The sequence below is a fragment of the Hyperolius riggenbachi genome, chromosome 5 (assembly GCF_040937935.1).
Source record: "Hyperolius riggenbachi isolate aHypRig1 chromosome 5, aHypRig1.pri, whole genome shotgun sequence".
NCBI lineage: Eukaryota > Metazoa > Chordata > Amphibia > Anura > Hyperoliidae > Hyperolius > Hyperolius riggenbachi.
Genome location: NC_090650.1, coordinates 414,740,632 through 414,764,264, shown reverse-complemented (window position 1 = coordinate 414,764,264; position 23,633 = coordinate 414,740,632). Strand labels below are relative to the sequence as shown.

General features: G+C 43.3%; 1 protein-coding gene across 2 annotated transcripts in view; it reads right to left on the bottom strand.

The window, feature by feature from the left end:
- The window catches only part of FAM83A (family with sequence similarity 83 member A), a 52,316-nt gene that overhangs the window by 4,485 nt on the left and 24,198 nt on the right, over positions 1–23,633 (bottom strand). The window contains exons 2-3 of one of the 2 annotated variants that reach the window (XM_068234939.1): positions 11,119–11,286; positions 7,381–7,505 (exon numbers count right to left, since the gene is read on the bottom strand). In XM_068234939.1, coding sequence (XP_068091040.1) covers positions 7,381–7,505; positions 11,119–11,286 — 293 coding nt within the window. Of the gene's footprint in view, positions 1–7,376; positions 7,506–11,118; positions 11,287–23,633 lie in introns of those variants that run through there. The other variant, XM_068234940.1, reaches the window with a different exon arrangement.

Here is a 23,633-nt window from a genome sequence, read left to right as displayed (position 1 = left end):
ATAATGCCTTGACAAAAGTTGTCCAACTTCTTCAAGTTGTTTGATAATTGTGCATTTAAAAGACTTTTGTTGAGTGTATGTATGAGCCTTAAATCAATTACTGCACTATCAGAAGCTCTCAATCGTCTCCCTGAAATCAGATTTATACAGGGATTCTCATTCTATGTGCTGAAAGTGTTGCCCAGTACCCAGAGCTAAAGCATTTCCCCAGTTTTGAGATTTCTTTATTGGTTGCTGGTAAAATGGAGAATCCAAGTCTCAGATTAATGGAGAAAACTTAACTCGGTACAAACGTTAACTAGATGATTCCCAGCTTGGATCCTTTTAAATAATGGATGGTGCACAAACTACCTCTCATCACACCAAATTTTTATCCCCCTGAATCTCAAAATAATTTTGACAATTTGGTACTTTTTTCAGTTGCAAAGTGCTAAAAGGTTATTATAAAGGGAAGATGTAAACTTAAAGTGAACCTCCGGACTAAAAATCTACTCAGCAGAACTGAAAAGGCTTGGCGGTTCTTTAACAGTTTCACAGCGTCAGAACTTTGTTTTTCTTACCAAAGCACCATTTTTAGCTGCATTTTTAGCTAAGCTCCACCCATCAAAGAAAAAAAGCCCGGGCTTTTTTTCCCTGATGCTGTGCAGAGCATGATGGAATTTCCTATGTTGTTATTCACATTGCCTAGCAACTGGGAGAGGTGTTCAGGACACAGGACAGTTGGAACTGTGTCTAATGCTCCCTGTCACCTCCTTTCAACCAAATAGATGGCTGCCATCATGAAATCAAACATTTGCCTGTTCTTTTAAAACAGGGTGGGTAAGAGATTATATTACCTATCTATTTTAATTAACATAACTAATGTAACTTAATGACAGTATGTTTGTTTAGGCTGAAGTTCCTCTTTAACTCCTAGGCGAAAACTCAGGAGAAAAAGTTAATTGCATATGGGCCTCTCTGTCCATTATGTTGGAGGTATTAAGATAAATGTTGGTCTTGCACCACCTTGGGCAGATTTTTGGATTACTTTGTATACAAAATTTTAGTACCGTTTTGGACATGATAAAATCATCATCTGATCTTTCCCTGTCCTCTTTTGGTACAGTCTGTTCTCATGAATATTTTCGATACGTTTTTTTCCAAACCTGCGTCAGCCCACCCCAGGCTTTTCCAAAAGAACAAGATAAAGTCACCGCAACAATGAAATTTTATAGCGTTTTCTAAATTACAGCCGAGCGCCGTAACATCACACCTATGCGGTAATTATACCATAATTGGATCCACGGCTCTGTCTCTAGGGCACAGGATCCTGTGATTATGGGATATGAAGGCATCAATTTACCGGATCAGAATAAAAACCTGTCTCCACTATTAGCCACATACCTGACTGGAGGACACTTTGAAAAGCTTCCAAACAGAAAAGATGATTTTATTACGTAACAAGCTGTTGTTGATTTGTTTTTCATAGTTTCAACAACACATTTATTCCATCGTTGTGCCTATTTGTCTCCAAGTCAGTCAACACATCTTCACACATGGCACACTCATGATTATAGCTCATCACCCCCAGAGTCTACCTCAAAACCTTTGGAGACAGATCCTTCAGTCATGCTGCCCCTACACTCTGGAACTCCATGCCACACCCAATCAGGACATCATCTTCATCCCTGGAAGCATTTAAATCCAAACTGAAAAGCCACCTGTTTAATCTGGCGTTTATAAACACCTGAATGTATACTCTGTAACACAGTCCAGCCTACAACCCTGTATTGACCTGAGACATATCTATGCGCTTTGAGTCCTACGGGAGAAAAGTGCTTTAAAATGTAATTGTATTGTATTATAGTGATCAAATCTGTTGTTAAAACATCGATGCATGCATGGTTTGTTATAATCTAATGTCCCTAACAATCTAAGACCAATTTAGGGAAATCTATTCATTCACCAATAATAATAAAGATTGTGAGCCCCTCTGAGGGACAGTTAAATGACAAGACACTATACTCTGTACAGCGCTGCGGAAGATGTCGGTGTTAATAAATACTAAATGTTAATATTTCAAACTATCTCAAAGAAAGTTTGAAAAGTCAAATTTTTTACTACACTTAATAAGTAAAACAAAAATGGTGAAAATGAAGGAAATGACTGTGGCCTCAATTCACGGAGCATTATCAAACGTTTATCAAACACTTTATCAAACGTTTGATAATTTACCTCATGGGTAAAATCTTATTTTGAATTCACTAAGGTGTTATATATTTGTTGAACGTTTTATCAGTAAAATATTCAATAAATATATTACACCTTAGTGAATTTAAAATGAGATTTTACCCATGAGGTAAATTATCAAACGTTTGATAAAGTGTTTGATAAACGTTTGATAATGCTCCGTGAATTGAGGCCTGTGTGTTGCCGTGACAGCAGGCGCTGTGACGACGGCTTGTGGCTGGTATAGGGTACACACACGGTTACACAGGGACAATGTGTGGCAGAAGTCTCACCCACTGCCTGCAGGGCTGCACTCCACACCTCTACCTGTCTCATTCATTATACATGCTTCCCAGCAATCAGCAGCTGCATAAAAGGCTCTTTATGTGCTTGTTAGTTCTAGATTACACGCTGGCTTTGAAGTCTCCAGTCACCACACACACGATAATACCTGTTTTTTCCTGATGTAATCAGCAATTTTTTTTTTTGCTATTTGCATCTATAAGATGGGAGATAAGCATATGATTGCTAGATGATTGCATATAATTTCCACTTGAAAAAGAACTATTATGGAGGCATGCAATGCGATAAAACACTTAAAAACAGTTTAAAGTGAAGCGAGGTGATGGTTATATGGAGGCTGTCATATTTATTTCCTTTTAAAGTGGACCTGAACTCTTGCACGGGACACCAGAAAAACATAACAGAAATGCACCTTGTATGTATTTAAGGAGGTTAGCCTGTGTAATTCCCCCTCATTTGTGTCTAATCACTAGTTGTAATCTGATCCCTCCCCTGTGTCACATGACTGCCTATGGTAGAGAAACCCATTTGAAAGCACAGGCTGTACACAATATGTCTGCTTCCATGAATCAGGAAGTAGAAACAGTGCAGATTTATTGTAGTATTTGTATCGGCTGTAACAAAGAAATGTTTTTCGTTTAAAGGTTGTTATGCTGTTCTGTTTCTTTTAGAGCAGAGAGGAGTTCTGAATTCAGGTCCCCTTTAAGTAATACCAGTTGCCTGGCTGTTCTGCTGCTCCTCTGCCTCTAATAACTTTAGCCATAGACCCTGAACAAGCATATGCAAATCTGGTGTTTCTGACAATATTGTCAGATCTGACAAGATTAGCTGCATGCTTGTTTCTGGTGTTATTCAGACACTATTGCAGCCAAATAGATCAGGACTACCAGGCAACTGGTATTTTTTAAAAGCAAATAAATATGACAGCCTCCATATCACTCTCACCCCGGGTTCACTTTAACATGTAGAGGTAGTGTTGGTGTTACCTCTCCTGAAGAATTAGGTCAGCATTATATGGGGAAAAAAAAGCAATATACCGAGCACTAAAATAGGGCAACGTGTTTTGCAAAACCTCGTCACTTATTTAGGTGAATGTAACAACAGCGCCTCATAACTTACTTGAAGTGGAATGATCAAAATTGCATTTTTGCTTTTAAACATTAACCATTTCATCCCGCAGGTATTTTTCACCTTATGGATGAGAGGAATTTTCCCATTTCAGCGCTCCTCCCTTTTATTCCCCAATAACTTTATCACTACTTATCACAAAGAAATGAGCTATACCTTATTTTATTTTCGCCACCAATTAGGCTTTCTTTGGGTGGTACATTATGTTAAGAATTATTTTATTCTAAATGCATTTTAACGGGAATAATTAAGAAAAAAGGAAAACAAAATCATTATTTCTCAGTTTTCGGCCATTACAGTTTTAAAATACCACATGCTACCATAATTAAAATCCACACATTTTAGTTGCCCATGTGTCCCTGTTATTGCAATGTTAAAATTATATACCTAGTATAATGTATGGTGACAATAGTTTATTTGGAAATAAAGGTAAATTTTTTTCAGTTTTACATCCATCGCTAATTTTTAGCCCATAAATTTATAATAATTTAATTTTTTTTTATTCCCTAAAGTCAGTAGGTGTAATTTTACTATTTGGGCACAAGAAGTCCCTGCTGAGCAAATCCTATTAGCGTATAAGTACGCTACACAGGAAACAATTTGTTGCTACATTGTAACTAGGGAAGTGACGCAGGCTTCAATTGAAGCCTGTGATCACGGGTGACCTGCGTGGAGGTTAATGATCGGCAGTGGAAAGAGGAGGCAGAAGGAAGCGCGGCGGCTCTATTTAAGAATAAACACTGTTTTTGAACAAAAACAGCGTTTATTCTCGGCGGACATGTACGGATTGGCACAGGGGACTTTTGTCACCTGCAGCCAATCCCCCCTGCTCCCGGCAACATCGGGATCGCTGGCATCTGCCTGCACGATCGTCCGCAAAGCACCCCAAACTGCAGGGACGTGACTAGCGCGCCCCTGCGGCTGTGGCAGGTCCACGCGGCATAAATGGTTAAAGAGGAATTTTAACCAAGAATTGAACTTCATCCCAATCAGTAGCTGATGCCCCATTTCCCACGTGACAACTTTACATTTTCTCAAATAGATCATTAGGGGGGTCTGTGTAGATGATATTGTAGTGAAACCCCTCCCTCAGTGTGATGTCAGGGCCATGGTCCTGACAGTTTGCTGTCTGTGAGCCTTGTTGCATTGTGGGAAATAACAGCTTTTTCCAACTGCCAAGCAAGCATATCTCCCTCTGTGCATAAAAGTAACGAACATTCTGCATAGGTGACTTGGCTGTACTAAAGATGTCACCAGCAGTGATAAATTTTAGAAAGTAAAATCGAGAGAAAAGATTTTACAATGGCAAACACAGTCTAGGAGTTGTCTAAATGAATATTGTTAAAAATACGCAATTTTATTCATTATGTTATTTTCACTATAGTTCCCCTTTAAACACCACAAAAAACAAACAAAAAATCAATAAAAACAAAAAAAAAAAGCACTACAAAAAAAAAAAAAAAAAAAAGAAACCTCATGGAAAGCCAAAAAAAGACTGGTATAATCACTGGAAGGAATAATCACTGGTAGGAATAGTTACACTGAAGCTCACTGATAACATTGCTGGTTGCGGGAAAAATTATCAGATTGATTTGTAATTAACTAATTGCTGAGCAATTACAGCAGAGAAAGTGCCTCCTACCTGGATACAGCAGAAGCTTTTCTGCATTGCTTACTAAGCTCACTACAGCTCAACACAATCTGATAACTTTGGAATGGCTATGGCAATCTTACCAATTACTTTCTGAGCAATTAGAAGTTTGAATTTTTAACCCTTCCAGTAATTTGAAAACCAAACATATTTTTCCCCCTTAGTTTTATGCTGTTTTGTATGGCCTGCTCTTAAAGTAGTATTTTATCTATGGTCTAGGGTTTAGACCATAGATGAAATATCACTTAATGTGGATCCGAGATAAAATTTTACTCATTGCATAATTGTGTCCCTTTCGTATAGCTTATAGGGCATTCCTTAAGCCAAATATTTTTTTTTTGTTTTAATACTCTAATTCGCTATAAACTAATCAAGCCTCGCCCACAGCTTCTCCAGAGAGCCTTGGCACTGTAGCAAGGGCTTATTGGAGATCAGTCTGGGCAGGAGGAGGAGGAGGTTACTAGCCAGAGATTTCAGAGACAGAGGGGAGGAGGAGAGGGGAGTGAATTTGTCACAAGTTGAGGGCAGGAGATGCTATCAGCTTGCCTGTGTGTAATGTGACAAACAGAACATGGCTGCTCTCATTGTATCACAGGAATATATCATCATAAACTGTTGAAGTTGTTTGCAGCTAGATTTGCTGTTTAAACTATCTAAACTTTAGATAAGATATATAGATAAGTTACTTGTTATAGTTGGTTTTTCATCTCGGATCCGCTTTAAAGAGTAACTGTCAGGCTGCAAAAGCTAATTTAAACCTCTATTCTCCTATGTTAAACAGTTTAGAAGGAAGCCAAAAAGGCAATACTGCAGTTAAAAATCTCTCTTACTTTAGATGTTTGCTGACAGCAAGGCTCTGTATTCCCAGGCTCCTAAGGAGGACGCAAGCCGAATAACAGATACTGCAAAGCATTCTGGGGCCCTCCCCTGGCTGCTAGTGAGGCTCAAGTTTCAACAGCATGTAACAGTCTAGCTCACAGCACTAATAAATCTCGGGCAGAGTACACTGCAGGAGTCCGCTATTGTTCCTAGCCACATGGCCAATTAATATTCACTGCACAGTAGTGTTATTCATTGCCAGGGTATTGTGAGAGTGGAATCATCAGGAAGCAGGCAGGACATGACGACACATTTGGCTTCATAGGAGACAGACAAACATGGAACCTGCCATGAGCTGTCAGGAGCATCATTCTCTGCAAATACTATATGAAAATTATGTGAAGTACAAACGTGGACAGTGAAATGCATATGTAATGTAAGTACAGCCAATCTTTAGCTACTGATATATGTGTTTATTTTCTCTTAGACCTTATACCTAACAGCTCCTCTTTTAAGACCAGACCATAATACCCAGTAAAAAGAAGCTGAGATGGCAACTCCGTACTCAAGACTTGATTTGAGATTTTCAAAATATAAGTTCAGAAGAGTTGGATTGTACGACTGCCTTCTTCGTTCAGCTTTATAAGCACGTAGCTTTGGGCAGAACAAGGAACAGGCACATACGGAGACAGTTTATTGAGCAACATACACTCGGATTTCTAGATCAGCGAGTGTTCAGAGAATTTATGGATTTCAGGCTGGCTACCTCCATATCCAGATGTGAAAAAGTTCATTATAGCCACAGAAGGGGGGGGGGAAAGGAATTATTTTGTACTGAATTTTTTTTATTTGTCTTAAGAATTTCCTTCTCTAAAAGGAGTGCAATTCTTTGAAAATGTTGGAGTGCCAGTATAGTGACCAGGGCCAGATTTCTTGCAAGGCCACAAAGGCCCAAGCCTTAGGTGGCTGCAGCCCAAGGGCGGACCTGGACCTGAAAGAGGGTATTTTACATATGAAAAAAGGGGAGGAACACATGAAAAATGGAAACTGATCCTCAAGGGAGCTGTTGATAAAAGAAAGGGACTGATGTACATGGATGTTACACATGGAAGAGGGGGCTGCACATGGAATGGGGTAGCGCAGCTGCACAAGAAAGGGGAACCACAACATACTTGGCCTAAGGGTACAAAAAGTATCAATCCCGCCTTGGTAGCAACTCATGCACAGCAAAGCAAGTTTGTATTCCACAGTGTCAGACCAGCACCACCTACCTGTACGTCCCCGAAAGGACACATCTCCAGTCCGATATGATGAACTTTTCATGGATCTGACCATAGAACTTCCTTCCAGACTTGGCACAGTAGACATCACCCGTTACACTCCTGATGGATATATTCTGGAAGGTCAACAAAGTGAAGCGTCAGGTTGGGTGTCATCATGAACATTAAAGTCACTCAAAAGTTATTAGTAGCGCTCAATAGCTTGATTTAACAGAGGGAATTGAAAACAGTCACCATCCAGCTGCTTGGCAACCATCAAACTGAATGTCCCAGGATTCAATAAGTTTCCTCACAGATCAGCCGACATGTTAAAGGAAAGAGACAAAAAGCACATAGCGTAATCCGGTAACAAAAGTGTTGCCCATCACCTACATTGAACAATCACCTTGTGCTGGAACACACTCCCCCTATGTGCCCGCACTCACCCAATCAGCCTCCAACAAATCCGGAGGTATGGATGTATAGCGTAGTCAGGGGATAGGATTCAGTTCACCATGATCAGGTTCTAAAACTCAAGAAAGCGCTGTATAGTGTAAAATCATTTAATGCTGTAAAGTTTTTTAAAATCATCAAACTCACAAGCGTAAGAGATCAATAGGCATGTAATCACACAAGTGGATGCAGTCCCGGGTAGCCGCTCACATGCACGCTGCCTCAGACCCTCACGTCCTGGACTTCCTGGTACTCTCGATCATGTGACGTGGCTCCGCCCTGATGGTTGCCAAGCAGCTGGATGGTGACTGTTTTCAATTCCCTCTGTTAAATCAAGCTATTGAGCGCTACTAATAACTTTTGAGTGACATTTGACAACAACATACAGTATTGTTTAGTTTAGAGCGCTCCATGTGATTTTGTGTTTCCATCAGCGCAGCTTTTTCTTGTTTTATGAACATTAAAGTGCCTGAAAAACTGTCATCATCAAAGGTAAACTGTAGAGTGGAGATGGTAAAGGAAATGCGCATAATTCCAGGTTGTTGCAGGATTATGCCATTTTTGTATGGAAATTTATGCAGCTTGAAAATGAACCTCAGTGGAACGGCACTGGTCTATTTTTTTAAGTTGCGTAGGTTTGTATTCATAATTTTCATAATCCTGCATCAACTTGGAATTATTTGTATCTCCGCTCAGGACCGGATTCTGGGAAGGCCACAACGGCCATGGCCTAGGGCGATAAAATCAGATAAGATAAGAAGGGCGGCAAGACTTGGAGAGAGAAGAGGTCATATGTTAAAGTAAAGCATCTCTTCTGGTCCTCAACGCAGCGCCCTGCTCTGCATTGATGTCTAAATTCCAGAGTTCCCGTACTCCCTGCATATCTGATGATTATCCCGTCCTTTGTAGGATGGACATACAGTACATGCTGCTGTGTGAAAAGTGCCAGTTTACAGTAATGCAGACAGAACTGCATTCAGTTTTAATGCACACATTCAGGGGAATTCAAGAAGTTTTGAATCAGGATGATACACCGTACAATGCTCTACTGCCACAGAGGAATTTCAGCTCTGCTAGTTACTTCTCCCCCTCTCCTACAGCTGTCAGAATGACTCCCGTTAAAGACTTTCTTTGATCTATCTTAAATTTATGACTGTTTAGCTAGCCAGACATGTTTATGGCAGCAGTGATCTCCGCTTCAGTTGACTCTTTCCTGACTCATTTTAAGATCTGTCTTTCTGTTTTAAGCACTATATTGTCACTGTTTAAAGGACATCTACATCTATGCCATTGTATGTAGTTTAGGATCCTTCTAATTACCTGTAGTAGTAGAGTATTGTACTAGGTTAGCCCTTAGTGAAGGCAGAAAGTTTTCAATCAGGTTTTGATCATTTACTGGCTATTATGGTTACCTTAAATCTGCAACTGGTGCAAAGACAATCTCGTCCTCAATGCGGCAAAGACTGTTGAACTGATTGTGGACTATAGGAAGCGTCCGCCCCCCCTCCTTCCAGTTCACATTGGGGAGACCGAGGTTTCCAGGGTTCCATGCGTTAGATTCCTCGGCACAACCATTACTAATGACCTAAGATGGTGGGAGACCTCCACTAAAACCGTGCGTTAGATTCCTCGGCACAACCATTACTAATGACCTAAGATGGTGGGAGAACTCCACTAAAATCCAAAAGAAGGCACAGCAGCGGCTATTTTTCTTGCGCCAGCTAAAAAAATTCGGCATCCCGCGTGAACTGCTTAAGAGCTTTTACACGGCTACCGTGGAATCCATCCTGTGCTCCTCTCTCAGCGTCTGGCATGCAGGGGCATCTGCCAGGGACAAGTACAAACTGCATAGAGTAATCAGCACCGCAGAAAAGATCATCGGAGTACCCCTGCCACCCCTTGATCTTCTCCACACTACCAGAATGAGGACAAGAGCCATCAAGATCTCGCAGGACCCCTCCCACCCCGGCAACCGCTTCTTCAAGCTTCTCCCACTGGGCCGCCGTTTCAGAGCCATCCCCTCCAGAACCACCAGATGCTGGAATACCTTCTTCCCTCAGGCGGTACACCTTCTGAACTCAAACTCGAGCCCCCCATGACCAGTTCAGCCATCCCCTGGCCCTTGCCCTGAATGCATGTCCCCTAGGCTCACTCCATGTGTGTTATGTTATTCTTGATGTAGTGCAATGCTATGTTGTATATATGTTTGCTATGTTTGTATATGTTCGACTGCCATGCCATGCGTACCAAAAACAATTCCGGGTACGTCATTCCGCGTACTTGGCGAATAAAGCTGATTCTGATTCTGATTCTTAAAAGTAAAAGAAAAAGCTTTCTGCTACTAAGCCGCCTTCTTCCTGTATACTGACAAGATGTTATTTGTTACTTACCTGTTCTCTGTTTTGGGTGGGCTTCTCTCCATTGCGCTGCATTGGCACCTGTCTGTGGCTCTGACTGACAAAGAAGCAGCACATGCTCTGTCCACTCGCGCTCCTTATATTTTGGCGCTCCTGTCTGGATGTGCACAGGAGGCAAGTGTTATGGGTATGTGTACTTGACAAATACTGCTCATACACGAGCGTCATTTCTGAAGGATGCATGCCCAGAACAGTATTGGCTGCTGTGCACATTCTGGCAGAAGCGCGGAATTGCAGGGAGCACGAGTGGACAGAGCATGTGCTGCTTTTTTGTTGAATAGAGGGCAGAGCAGCGCAATGGACAGGACCCCATTCAAATGGGTGATTACTAGTAAGGTTTTTGGACAGAATAGTGTTGGGGAGGGGCGGTTGGGGGGGGGGGGCGGTCTAGTGACACTTGGCCTTGGTTGATGGAGAGTACAAATCCAGATATGTCTCCGCTTGCTGATCGCACCACTACTGTACCTACTGCTGGCCTGTTCAATAAGACAAACAAACCATTTACTGTGTCTTTAAACACCTATTTTAATAGATCCAAGTTGGCATCACATACAGCAGGTAGCAGTGGGGGTTAGGTAGATGACAGCCGTTTCGCGTTCTAACGCGTCATCAGAGGCAGTAACAGGTTAGTATGCGAAACGGCTGTCAGGCCATCTACCTAACCTCCGCTGCATGTGATGCCAACTTGGATCGATTAAAATAGGTTTTTAAAGGCACAGTGCCTCTTCATCTTTTCTTCGCCCTCCATCGCTAGATCTATGGGCACCTTTAGGGATGACGCTCCCCTTGCTTTGCGCTACCTGCGTACACCAAATTTCATGCATTGGTCTCAGTGCCTTCCACTGATCATAGGGATGTACATGGCAGTCAAGTTCCATACCTTGAGATGCACGTCCTTCACCTGCAGCTTGTCACACATGTCGGTGAAACTCTGTATTTTGGAGACGTCCAGGAGAAGATAGACGAATACATTCCGTTTATTAGCAGCCTCCAGAATATCACAGAATATCTCTGCATCTGAGAACTCATCCATCATTATAGCGAGGACCTAAAGGCAAACATAGCACAGAGGTATCAGCAGAGAGACAGCAAGGGAGAGACTTAAAGTCAAATGAAACTCAGCATTTCTTCTTCACTCTAAAACATACATGTCAAACTCTGGCCCGCGGGCCAAATCTGGCCCCTGGAGCCATCAAATTTGGCCTCCAAGTGGTTTCTCCACTTTGCAGTTATGTTTGGCTCTCTCTAGACTACCAGGTAAGCTATATTGGAGGTGAACCCCTAGAACACCAGGGAAGCCATATGGGGGAGGGGAAAGCACTAGACCCCAGTGAACTGTACAGGGAAGGGGGCTTCTAGAAACCAGGGAAGTGTATAGAGGGGGGAGGGGGCTTTGAGACAACAGGAAACTGTATAGGGGAGAGAGGGCCACTAGACACCAGGGAACTGGATAGGGGATGAAGGAGGCCACTAGACACCATGGATCTACATAGGGGAGGGTGGGGGCCACTAGACACCAGGGAATTGTATAGGGGAGGGAGGGAGCACTTGACACCAGGGAACTGTATATGGGAGAAAGGGGGGCCACTAGACACCAGGGAACTGTATGGGGGTAATTAGACACCAGAGGAATTTATAAAGGAAGAAGGTGGCCAATAGACATTAAGGTTGGCCCGCGACTAGGTCCCACTGTTCACTGTCGTCCCACTTTGTATTTGAGTTTGACACCCCTGCTCTAAAAGATTATTTACAGCATAAAATCCACACAGAAAAACTTGTAGCTGAACAGCATTCAAACAGTTAAACACAGCACTTTGTTCTTCAGTGGGAAGCTCCTTGCTTCAGTGGGCAGCTTCTGGGCACATCCAAAGATGTGATAACCTTATCTTTTGTTTACATTCCTTTGTCAGTTACAATTAGTAAACAGCCAGCAGATTGCTGAAACTGAACTGCACTGAGCTGAGAAACAGAGAGTTGAGAAGTGATCACTTTATAGATATTAATTTATTAATACAGCAGCTATGCAATAAAATGCAATGGCAGCTTTAAGAGCAGATAAACTGTACTTTGGGATATTGTAATTTGTAAACAAGCAATATATCTTGTGCACAAAAGCAAATATGACAACTGTATGGGTAATATAAAGTAGGAAAAGACATTTTTATCAAATGTTAAATTGAAGTTTTATCCCACTTTAAAGAGGCCCTGTAGTGACGTATATTAGAATGCAATACATTATTCAGGATACCCACTTTTATGGGCATTTCCCTGGTTTCAGCATCAGAAACACTTCTTATATCTATACATTTCTGTACAGTATTTTGGTATGTAGCCCCAGCCTCCCAGTGATCCTTAAGGCTAGTACACACTAGCAATTTTGATTGACCAATGATTGCTCAATTTTACCACCTCCATGTAGTATGAGGGCCAAACAGATTTTCAATTCTATGCAGCTTATATAGGTAAATGGTCATACTACATGGAGGTGGTAAAATTGAGCAATCATTGGTCAATCAAAATTGCTAGTTTGTACTAGCCTTTAGCCTAGGCTGTTTAGATATGCGGGATTCTCCTTCCAGAGCATTCTGGGAGACCAGGCATATTTTCTACTGGCTTCAGAACTCTCAGTAAACAAACATTCCGCATAGATCACCTGGCAGGACTAAAGATGTCACCACCTTTGATACATTTCAGAATGTAAATCAGGGAGAGGAAAGAATTTACAATGGGCAAACACTGACTAAATCATTTATACAAGAAATTAAAACAATTGGCCGTATGCAATTCACTTTTTCACAGCTTTCTACCAGGAGATATTATTAAACTTGTCAATAAAGTGCCTTTTAAGGAGCCAATTTGACAACCCAGGTCCAGGAACAGCAGATCGATCAGGTTTTGATCATAAAGCTGGCCATACATACGCATCAATCTATACTGGCAGATTCAATGATTTTGATAGAATCTGCTGGTTATCTGTAACAAAACGAGCAGCATTGTTTGCAAATTCGATTGATTTGCGGTAAAAATCGATCTGAATTATGTTCAGATTCTGATCGGAGAGGGATTGATCTGTTTGAGACATTTGGTCAGATATGTATACGTGTATGGAGAGTGGAATGGCATAAACACGTGCAGATCTGCTTTTATGAAATAAAATGTCATTCAGCTGAAATTCATAGGATCACTATCACAAGAAACTGTAAAATTTTAAATGCATTGAAACACATACAATTAGCATGTTTCTTTCAGAGAAAAATGAGCTATAAATGACCTTTCTCCTATGTTGCTGTCACTTACAGTAGTTAGTGGAAATCTGATGGAACTGACAGGTTTTTCACTAGCCCATCTCCTCATGGGGATTCTCAGTATTTTATTTATTCCTTACAAATGCACTCCCTGCAAAAGCTATACAAATGTGCAATATGCCATTCAATTTGGAGGTCAGTCAATGTGTATGCATATAGTGCAGTTCCCATTGCTGTTTTAGTGGAGTTCCTATTCAAGCTGTGTAATAGAAAAGAATAGTAGAAATAAAACTCCAAATATTTACTGGATTTTTTTTACAAGGGATGCCTATAAATATACTTTTCATAGGTTGCTACATAATCAAATACACCTTCCCCCTCCAAACAAACAAAAAAAACAAACAAACAAAACAAAAACAAAACATCTTCCAAAGACTATCCTAACTTAAAAGACAATTATTTATTTACTGCATGCTTACCACTGAAATACTTCACGTTTTACCGCACTTTATGCATGTTTTACTGCATGTTCTGAAATGCAGAAAAATCTTTCAGAATTGCTAAAAAAGAGAAAAATATCGTATGAGGTATTTTACCGACAAAAAAATATTTACCTCACATAGCTTCCAGAAATGAGGCCAATGAGAATCCCCCATGATGAGATGAGCTGGTCCAAATTATGTCAGTTCTGTCAGATTTCTACTACCTACCGTATATGACAGCATCATAGGGGAAAATACATTTATGGCTCGTTTTACTCTGGAAGAAACTTACTTTTTATTTATGTGTTTTTATGTATTTTAAATTTTTGCAATTTTTCACGATACTGGCCCTTTAAAATCAGAGGTGGCCGTTTGCTAAAACAATCAATATTAAGATTTTTTCACACAAAATTGGCCATATACACCTAGTACCTCTCAGTTGTATAAATGATTCTTTATTGAACATAGAAAGCTGCCGGTATACACCTTGCACAACCAATACCACAGACAGAATTAACCACTTCGCATCCAGACCTTGTTTTCCCCTTATTGACCAGAGCAGTTTTGACGCTTTAGCGGTGTCCCTTTTTAACCACCCTGGCGTTCTGATTAAATCGCCAGGGTGGCTGCGGGAGGGTTTTTTTTAAATAAAAAAAAAACTATTTCATGCAGCCAACTGAAAGTTGGCTGCATGAAAGCCCACTAGAGGGCGCTCCGGAGGCGATCTTCCGATCGCCTCCGGCGCCCAGAATAAACAAGGAAGGCCGCAATGAGCGGCCTTCCTTGTTTTGCTTATATCGTCGCCATAGCGACGAGCGGAGTGACGTCATCGACGTCAGCCGACGTCCTGACGTCAGCCGCCTCCGATCCAGCCCTTAGCGCTGGCCGGAACTTTTTGTTCCGGCTACGCTGGGCTCAGGCGGCTGGGGGGACCCTCTTTCGCCGCTGCTCGCGGCGAATCGCCGCAGAGCGGCGGCGATCAGGCAGCACACGCGGCTGGCAAAGTGCCGGCTGCGTGTGCTGCTTTTTATTTCATTAAAATCGGCCCAGCAGGGCCTGAGCGGCAGCCGCTGGCGGTGTTGGACGAGCTGAGCTCGTCCAGACCGCTCAGCTGGTTAATCAGCAAATACTTCATCTCTACTCCTGCCACTTAAATGATCTATATATCGTTTTTTTCAAGACAAACTAAGCTTTCATTGGGGGGTATTTAGTACGAAGTGAAATGTTCCTTTCTATGCATTTTAATGGGACAAAGTGGGAAAATTTTAAAAAATGCATTATTTCTACATTTTGACCAATTCTATTTGGAAATAAAAAGTGTGATTTGACATAAAAACTGTGCCGCCAGTTAAAGTTGCCCCAGTATAGATATCCAGATATGTCCCCAGTATCACCGCCTCCCCCAGTATAGCCAGATGTGTCCCCAATATCAGCCCCCCTAGCATAGCCACATATGTCCCCTGCGTTTGAAAGCCCCAGAAAAGATTGACAGACGCACCCCCAGGAATAGTGCCCCTCTTCATGGCCATATGTGTCCCCGGAACAGGATTACCCCCATTATGGCCAGATGTACCCCCAGGATTAGTACTGCCCCCCATTATAGCCAAATATGCCCCCAGTATATGATTATTGCCCCCCCAGGTGCCCAGATGCACCAAATTAGTAAATCCCCCCTCCTCTTAGTCAATTAGATGCCCCCCAGCAAACATGAACCCCCCCTTTTATATATCCTGTCCCCACTCCCCAGGATCGATAGCCAGATGCCCCCCCCCCTATAAGGGCAGCCCCCTCCGTGCAGAAACAGTAAAAAAAAAATGCACAAGCAGGCAGTCTCACTCACCTTACCTCGGTCCTGCGACTGTCCTGAAGTCTGATCCTCCGATCCCCGCTCTGCAGTCAGCCGCATATTGCCGGTAACCCGGGTCCCGGCTTGATGACGTCATCAAGCTGGGACCCGGGTTTCCGGCAATATGCGGCTGACTGCAGAGCGGGGATCGGAGGATCAGACTTCAGGACAGTCGCAAGAACGAAGTAGGTGAGTGTGACTGCCTGCTTGTGCATTTTTTTTTACTATTTGTGCGCCGAGGGGGACAGATGAAGGATCGCTGCAGTTCACTACTGCAGCGATCGTTCATGGGAGGGGGGTGGACTAATTAGCCAAAAGGGAACATGTTCCCTTCCGCCAATTAGTATTGCAGCTGACAGTGCCGGAGGGTGCGCTCTGAAGTGCACCCGACGGTGCACAGCAGGGCTGCAGCCAGGTCAGTATATCTACGTCGCTGTGGCTTGGAGGATGCCACAGCTGACGTAGATATACTGTAGTGGTGGGGAAAGTGGTTAAAAACCTATTTCTGCGCAGAAATCAAAACATAAAAACCAAGGAGCCTACCCACTTGTTCCCTAGTTCAATACTCTGGGCTTATCTGCATGGAGTCCGTCCATTGACTCTCTGCTCCATGCACGCAAGCCCAGCCCACCCACAACTCACACACCGCCTTGGACCATGCATACAGCAGCTGCCTCCCCCTAATGGGGATAGGTCCTGTGTTTTCTTGGCAATAGCAAGCAAGCGTTAGTCTGGGTAAAGGGATGCAAGCCAATATGCTGTTAGTTGGAGCAATGTCACTCAAGCATCATTCTCCCAAATACATGCGACAGTTTGTTATACTTGCAGTGCCCCACGATCTGAAGTAGTTAAGGTTCACCGTTCCACTCCACTCCTCTCCAATTGTCCGCAGGCTAGTCCACCGCTATAGTGACCTGTCAAGCTATTGTCACTCTCTAGTCCACTCCACTCCAGCTATCATTTGTATGTTGCCCGGAGGGGTAGTGTGTAGGGCATTCCCATTCACAGTCCTAGGGCGGACAGCTAGGCAGAACTCGGATTTCCGCATGCAAGAGTCTCCAGACACTGACTGCACGCTATCTCACCATGTCAGCCATGAGTATTGCGGATGTAGGTGCGCATGGTATGCGCCTCTGCTTCGCCTTAACAGGATGCGGCTAGCGGGCGCTTTGCCGGCTGCGATGTTGTGGGCAGCGGGGAACGCTGGATGCGCGTGGTGTGGCGATAGGCTCCTCCCACCGACGTTTTGCGTCGCATGACGCTTATTCAGCGTCATATTCCCTGTTAGGTGTGTTGACTGGAAAGTGTTAAATCGTCAGTTGGAGAGCTAATCCCAGAGCTAATAAAAAGGCCAGTTTAAATACACTTAAATTGGTTTGGATAAACAGGACCAAGGCTAATTTGACTGTCAAATCTTCAGCCTAAGATAAGAAAGATGAACAACTTCTGGCACGAAACATCTGAGGCTAAGGACACGCCCCCTGCAAAACCTCCAATTATGCTGATCTTTAATAATTCATGAGCAAAGTTCAAACTTTAATTGGTCCTTAGATGTCTCAGCAAAAGGCTGTGAGCCAGAAAAGGCACCAGAAAGTGACCTAGGTGTGCCACACTGCTGTAAAAGTTGGAAAACATTGTCCACCCCACGAGTTAGTTACGTGGGAGCTGCGGAAGGTGTTGGAATGGGACCATTTTGCTTCCCCAGCCTTGCAAGGACATCACACCATACAGGAACTATCTTCATATTTATGCTGTGCACAAACTATGTATGTATCTATGCAGGCCCGGATTTACAGGAACCTATAGGCATAGATGCCTTGGCACCCTAGACTTCACCGTCCATGAAAGGACAAACACTCGCTAAACTACTCCGTAAGTGTGCTGACTGTCCCAGCTGTAACTTCTCCCCTAGTTCCCTTGCCCGTCATAGGTACCTACAGGTACACCATAGTATTAGGTAGCCAGAGCTATCCTCAGTATTAAGAAGCTAGAGGTGCCCCTGACTGCAGGGAGATCTGGTCAGTGGAATGCAGAGAGCAGGGTAAGTAACCTCAGATTTAACTCCACTCGGGACTCTGCATATGGAAGGTGGGAGGGAAGCATTTGGGGAGGGGAGTGAGCCCTACATGCCTACAGTGCCTTATGGTAAATGCGGCACTGTATTTCTGGTATCCACTGTTGTCTATACTGTACACTCTACAGTGCCATGAAAGGTGATGTCACTATATAAATAAAGACTAATAGCAAATATGAAAATGTGAGGATAACAAGCTAGGAATGAATGAATGGACCAAAATGGACAGCTGACCCAAGGCAAAGCTAACTAAGGTGTTCATGCTGGTCCCAGGTGGTGGCTGGATAGTGTAGGTGGTGGCTGAATGGAGTAATGGTTAAGGGCTCTGCCTCTGACACAGGAGACCTGGGTTTGAATCTCAGCTCTGCCTGTTCAGTAAGCCAGCACCTATTCAGTAAGGAGTTCTTTGGGCGAGATTCCCTAACACTGCTACTGCCTACTGAGTGCACTGTAGTGGCTGCCTCGAAAGCGCTTTGAGTCCGACAGGAGAAAGGCGCTATACAAAAAAAGGAACTATTATTATTACCTCAGAGAGATCTGTTCCTTTCCTATTACGGGGAGTGAATGGGGCAGGGAAGAGGAGGGAAAGAACTAGGGGCAAGGAGAGGCGGCGATCGACGGTGATTGAATGGACTGGAAGCAGAGCTCTGCCTCCCCCAGGCAGCGACTTTGAAATTCGTCAAATTTTGCCCTGGGATTTGATGGGATAAAGCCCTCGTACGGCCGCGGGGATGCGGCGAATCATCTTTGCTCTTAAAGAGAACCAGAGATGAAGCACCCTCATGTATTTTATTACATTTATCAGTGGGAACATGACAGTAAACACCTACCCTGCTTTTAGTTTTATTCTTCTCAGTCTAATCTATCTGTTATCAACTGTGATAAGAATCCACCGACTATTCAGTCGAGGTTTGACCTGGAATCATTATAGCTGAGTCACTCTTCTGTGGAGTCTTTTCAAGCCCAAGCCTGCCCCCTCCTGGCTCAGATTTCCTTACTCAGAGCTGTTGACATGGGAGGGTCTGCTGCTGCCGAGAAAGAAGCTCTGACACACACAAGTGTATCTGTGTGCAGTGTGCAGCCAGTCATTATCTACTGTATGCAGTTTCATTTCTATGAGAGACACTTCCTACAAGCAGCCACACAGCATACCAGAATAATAAAGTTGAAAGCAGACAGATGAAAGCCTGATGCAGCCCTGCTTGTCTATAGTCTATAGACAGCACATCCAGAACAGCTTATAACCTGGAAGCAGAAGAGATATGAGCCGGCAACCATATTGGATATTTCCTGGAGCAATAATGGATAAAAAACACTCAAAAAGGCACACCAGAGTGGCGAAATTATCAGGTAGAGCATTTATTCTTTACAAGCTATCAACTGATATGTTTATTTTGTGTGAATCGTTCATCTCTGGTTCCCTTTAAGGCTAAAGACCATTCTGCAATAAAAACAGGTAATTTATAAGGCTTCAGACTATCTTTAATCATTTATATTTAATTGCACTAAGGCTTTTAATTAAGGCTGGTACACATATCTAATTTCTATTGGCCAATTTTACCACGTATGTGTAGTATGAGAGCTTCCCTACACAATCTGTTCATAACATTCATAATCAATCGGCTCACATGCTACAGGGAGGGGGTAGAATTGGCCAGCGATTAGCCAATCAAAATGAGATGTGTGTACCAGGCTTAAGGCTAACTCCTGGAGCTTCTAGACCACAAGTGTCAAACACAAGGGCCACGGGCCAAATGCGGCCCTCCTTGCCAATATATGTGGCCCTCCAGAGCTTCCAATGTTCATCATTGTAAGCAGTAAAAGACTGCACCCTACCTTGCAGTCCAAAGGAGCACACCAGTGACAGGGTTTCTGATGGAAACATTGTCAGTTTGCCTCCTTGGATCCACACCCCCCTTGTAACTGCTAAATCAGACACACACCTACACACCTCCCCCCCCCATCTTCTCCCATCTCCCCATATAGCAGAGTAGCACAGTGGAGCAGTGTAATGTTTGCCTGCTCCAGCGATACATTATCTCTTCTGTCCTTTCTAGCAGCCATATGCTCTGTGCTTCCATACTTCCTTCTCTCAATCATGGGACATGCATTCGGAGCGAGAGGTATACAGCGCAGAGTGTTTGCCTGTCAGGAAGAACAGAGGATACGCAAAGCAGTACAGGAGCAGGTCAATGGTAAGCTGCTCCACTGCGCTACTCTGCAGAAGGGGAGGAGCAAGCCATTCACAGTCAATATAGTTACCGGTAAATCACTTAGTTTTAGATTGTTCAATTATCTTAATATACAGTTTGGCCCGCAACTTAGACTTTGTTGTAGATTATGGCCCCTCACGTGATTGAGTTTGACACCCTTGTTCTACAGTAAATAGACAGCTTGAGGGTAACTGAAAGATTTAGCAGTTAATCATTTTTGAAGGGCAAACTTTTTGTTTAAGAAAGTATAATTTACAAATGAACTTCTTCTTTGGTGCTCAGTCTCAAGAAACTTCTCTTTGCTGCTTTTTTTGCCTCATTAGACAAGAGATATTGGTGTTTATTTATAGGACGCGCACATCTAATATGTTGGAATGTGGCGGACAGGAATTCCTGTGCAGAAAACACCCAGGAGGTGTCAATCTGCACCTCATAACCTCTGATCATGAATTTAAAGGGTAAATCAACATAAATGAGCTAAATCATAACTTGTCAACATGGTGTACATGTACCTCTGGGGTCCTTCAGCTGGTTTCAGTGGGTTCCTGGGCTTGATCCTCCACCAAACACCATATGATGATGACATGGGTGGTAGTACATGTGAGATGAATACTCCCCTTTTTGCCTTTAGTTGTGGAAACACCAGTGCGTTATAGCACACATGTGGGCCCATTAGTGTTGATCCGAAATTTGCGTAATTTTCTGTAAGAGAAATTTCCATCACGTAATTTCGCGTTTCGCCACAAATTCGTGTTTAATGCGAAATTTCATAATGTTGTGTTTTCTGGCCGAGCGGGGGGGCTCTTCAAAGCCCCCCTCCACAGCATTTTCTGCGCTCCCTCCCTCTCCCTCCCTACCTCTTCCTCTGTGGGCTGCTATCCGTCCTGCGCAATGTAGGACAGGCTTCAGCCTATCATATGCCGGTGATACCCGGCCAATCAGAGACCGGAGATCGCTGATCTGCCTTACGGTGCTGCTGCGCAGCAGCGCCGTATTGATGTAAACAGCGGGGATTTCTTCCGGCTGCTCGCACACTGTTCACGGAGACACCCTCCGTGAACTAGCATGGAAAGGCCGCTCGAACGAGTGGCCGTTTCCATGCAAAACCACAAACGACCAGCCGCCGCCAATCGGCGTTAGCTGGTCGTTAAGTAGTTTAAATAACAAAAATGGGAAACTTTTTAATTATAGAAATCACAGGTTCTGCCAAAGAAGGTGGCACTTTAGTGAAAAGTTTTCTAAGCGCCGAACTGTCAGTTTTGCAGCTCTTTTACCTCGACTGTATAACACTAGTTACATTATGGTAGTTTGTGCCATTTTGTGCCGTTTTAAAACTGTTTAAGTTGGAAATTTTCAAGGCCATTAGTGAGAATACCATAAAGGAATATAATCAGGTAATTGCCTGTACATCTACTGTCATTAGTTGTCAGAAAAGACCATAAATATGTTTTCAAAGGCCTTTTGAATGGGTCGCCAGAAGGCAGAAACCGCTCCGAGCGCCGCCCGCCTGATTTGTTTAATGGAAAAGCAGCGAAGGACACGTCCAGCAATTTTCAGCATTCCAGGAAGAGGCTCTTTTGTATATAATTGCTGCAGATTACCTGTTGTGTTACTTTGGTTCAGCAGGTAGCTGTTACAACACAGCTGTGAGTCACAACTACAAACCGAGGATGTGTTTACCCAACATCAAGGGGTCTGACAATACCGGGCTGCTGGGGGTGTATGTATTGTGTGTGTGTGTGTGTGTGTGTGTGTGTGTGTGTGTGTATGTGTGTGTGTGTGTGTGTGTGTGTGTGTGTGTGTGTATAGTGTGTGTGTGTGTGTGTATAGTGTGTGTGTGTGTGTATAGTGTGTGTGTGTGTGTGTGTGTGTGTGTGTGTGTGTGCGTGCGTGCGTGCGTGCGTGCGTGCGTGCGTGCGTGCGTGTGTGCGTGTGTGTGTGTGGTGTGTGTGTTGGTGTGTGTGTGTAGTGTGTGTGTGTGTGTGTGTGTGTGTGTGTGTGTGTGTAGTGTGTGTGTGTGTGTGTGTGTGTGTGTGTGTGTGTGTGTGTGTGTGTGTGTGTGTGTGTGTGTGTGTGTGTGTGTGTGTGTGTGTGTGTGTGTGTGTGTGTGTGTGTGTGTGTGTGTGTGTGTGTGTGTGTGTGTGTGTGTGTGTGTGTGTTTGCGCACAGTTTGTATATGTGTGTGTTTCTCTGTCAAAGTGTGGCTTTGCCAGGGTGTTTGTATGCCATTGCCAGTGTGTTTGTCAATGTGTGTTCATATGTGTGTATTTCTGTGTATAGAGAGCAGGGTCGTTTCAGTCCACAGACAATCCAGGCATAATCCTGGAGCGCCATTCAGTACGAAGGGTGCCATTGTACAGTACACAGAGGTATAGTAGAGACAACTAGCAGCAGGTGACAGTTCAGAACTTCAGACATCTGGGTTTGGCCAAGTGGCATGTATTGTCCTATAGAAAGGGAAATGAAAGGAGAAACTTGACAACCCCCAGCAACACAGCAGAGACAAGGCACCTGGGTGAAAATAATCCACCAGGGCTGCTTGCTTGTTGGCTCTGTTGTGATGGGTGCAGAATATGGAGGATGCCTGTCCTGACATTAGATTTATGGCTGAAACGGTCACAATGGTTTCAGGTGTCAAAAGTATAATGTTTTCATGAACCTTTAGTAGCTGCACATACCTTTATTATGTGTCACTAAGCATACTCTAGTCTCTTATTAAATAGCGTAAATGACATCCTTTCTGCGACTCCGATTATGACACATTCTCCACTGGAGGACAGAGGAAGGCAGAGAACCAGATTCGTGAAGAACATATAATAACAGGAAATAGAATATGAGAAGATAACATAGGACTGGATTGTCCTCGTCACCATGGATTGCTACATATTCTCCCCATCAAAGGTGTGAAATGTGGTACCACAGGAAGTGGTTAAAGAGACTCCGTAACAAAAATTGCATCCTGTTTTTTATCATCCTACATGTTCCAAAAGCTATTCTAATGTGTTCTGGCTTACTGCAGCACTTTCTACTATGACAGTCTCTGTAATAAATCAATGTATCTTTCCCCTGTCAGACTTGTCAGCATGTGTCTGGAAGGCTGCCAAGTTCTTCAGTGTTGTGGTTCTGCTATGAACTCACCCTTTCTGGCCCCTCTCTGCACACTGCCTGTGTATTATTTAGATAAGAGAGAAGAGAGAAGCTGCTCTAATCAGCTGGATAAATCATCCTCTGAGCTGGCTGGGCTTTCACATACTGAGGAATTACAAACAAGGGCAAAGCTGTTTGCAGGAAGAAAAGAGCAGCCTGAAACTTCAGTGCATGAGAACAGGGGGAAAGAAACACACAAATGATCTCTTGAGATACAAAAGGAAGGCTGTATACAGCCTGCTTGTGTATGGATGTATTTTCTATGTGTGGACATACTGTACATCAACCTACTTCCTGTTTTGGTGGCCATTTTGTTTGTTTATAAACAAACTTTTTAAAACTGTTTTTAACCACTTTTAATGCGGCGAGGAGCGGCGAAATTGTGACA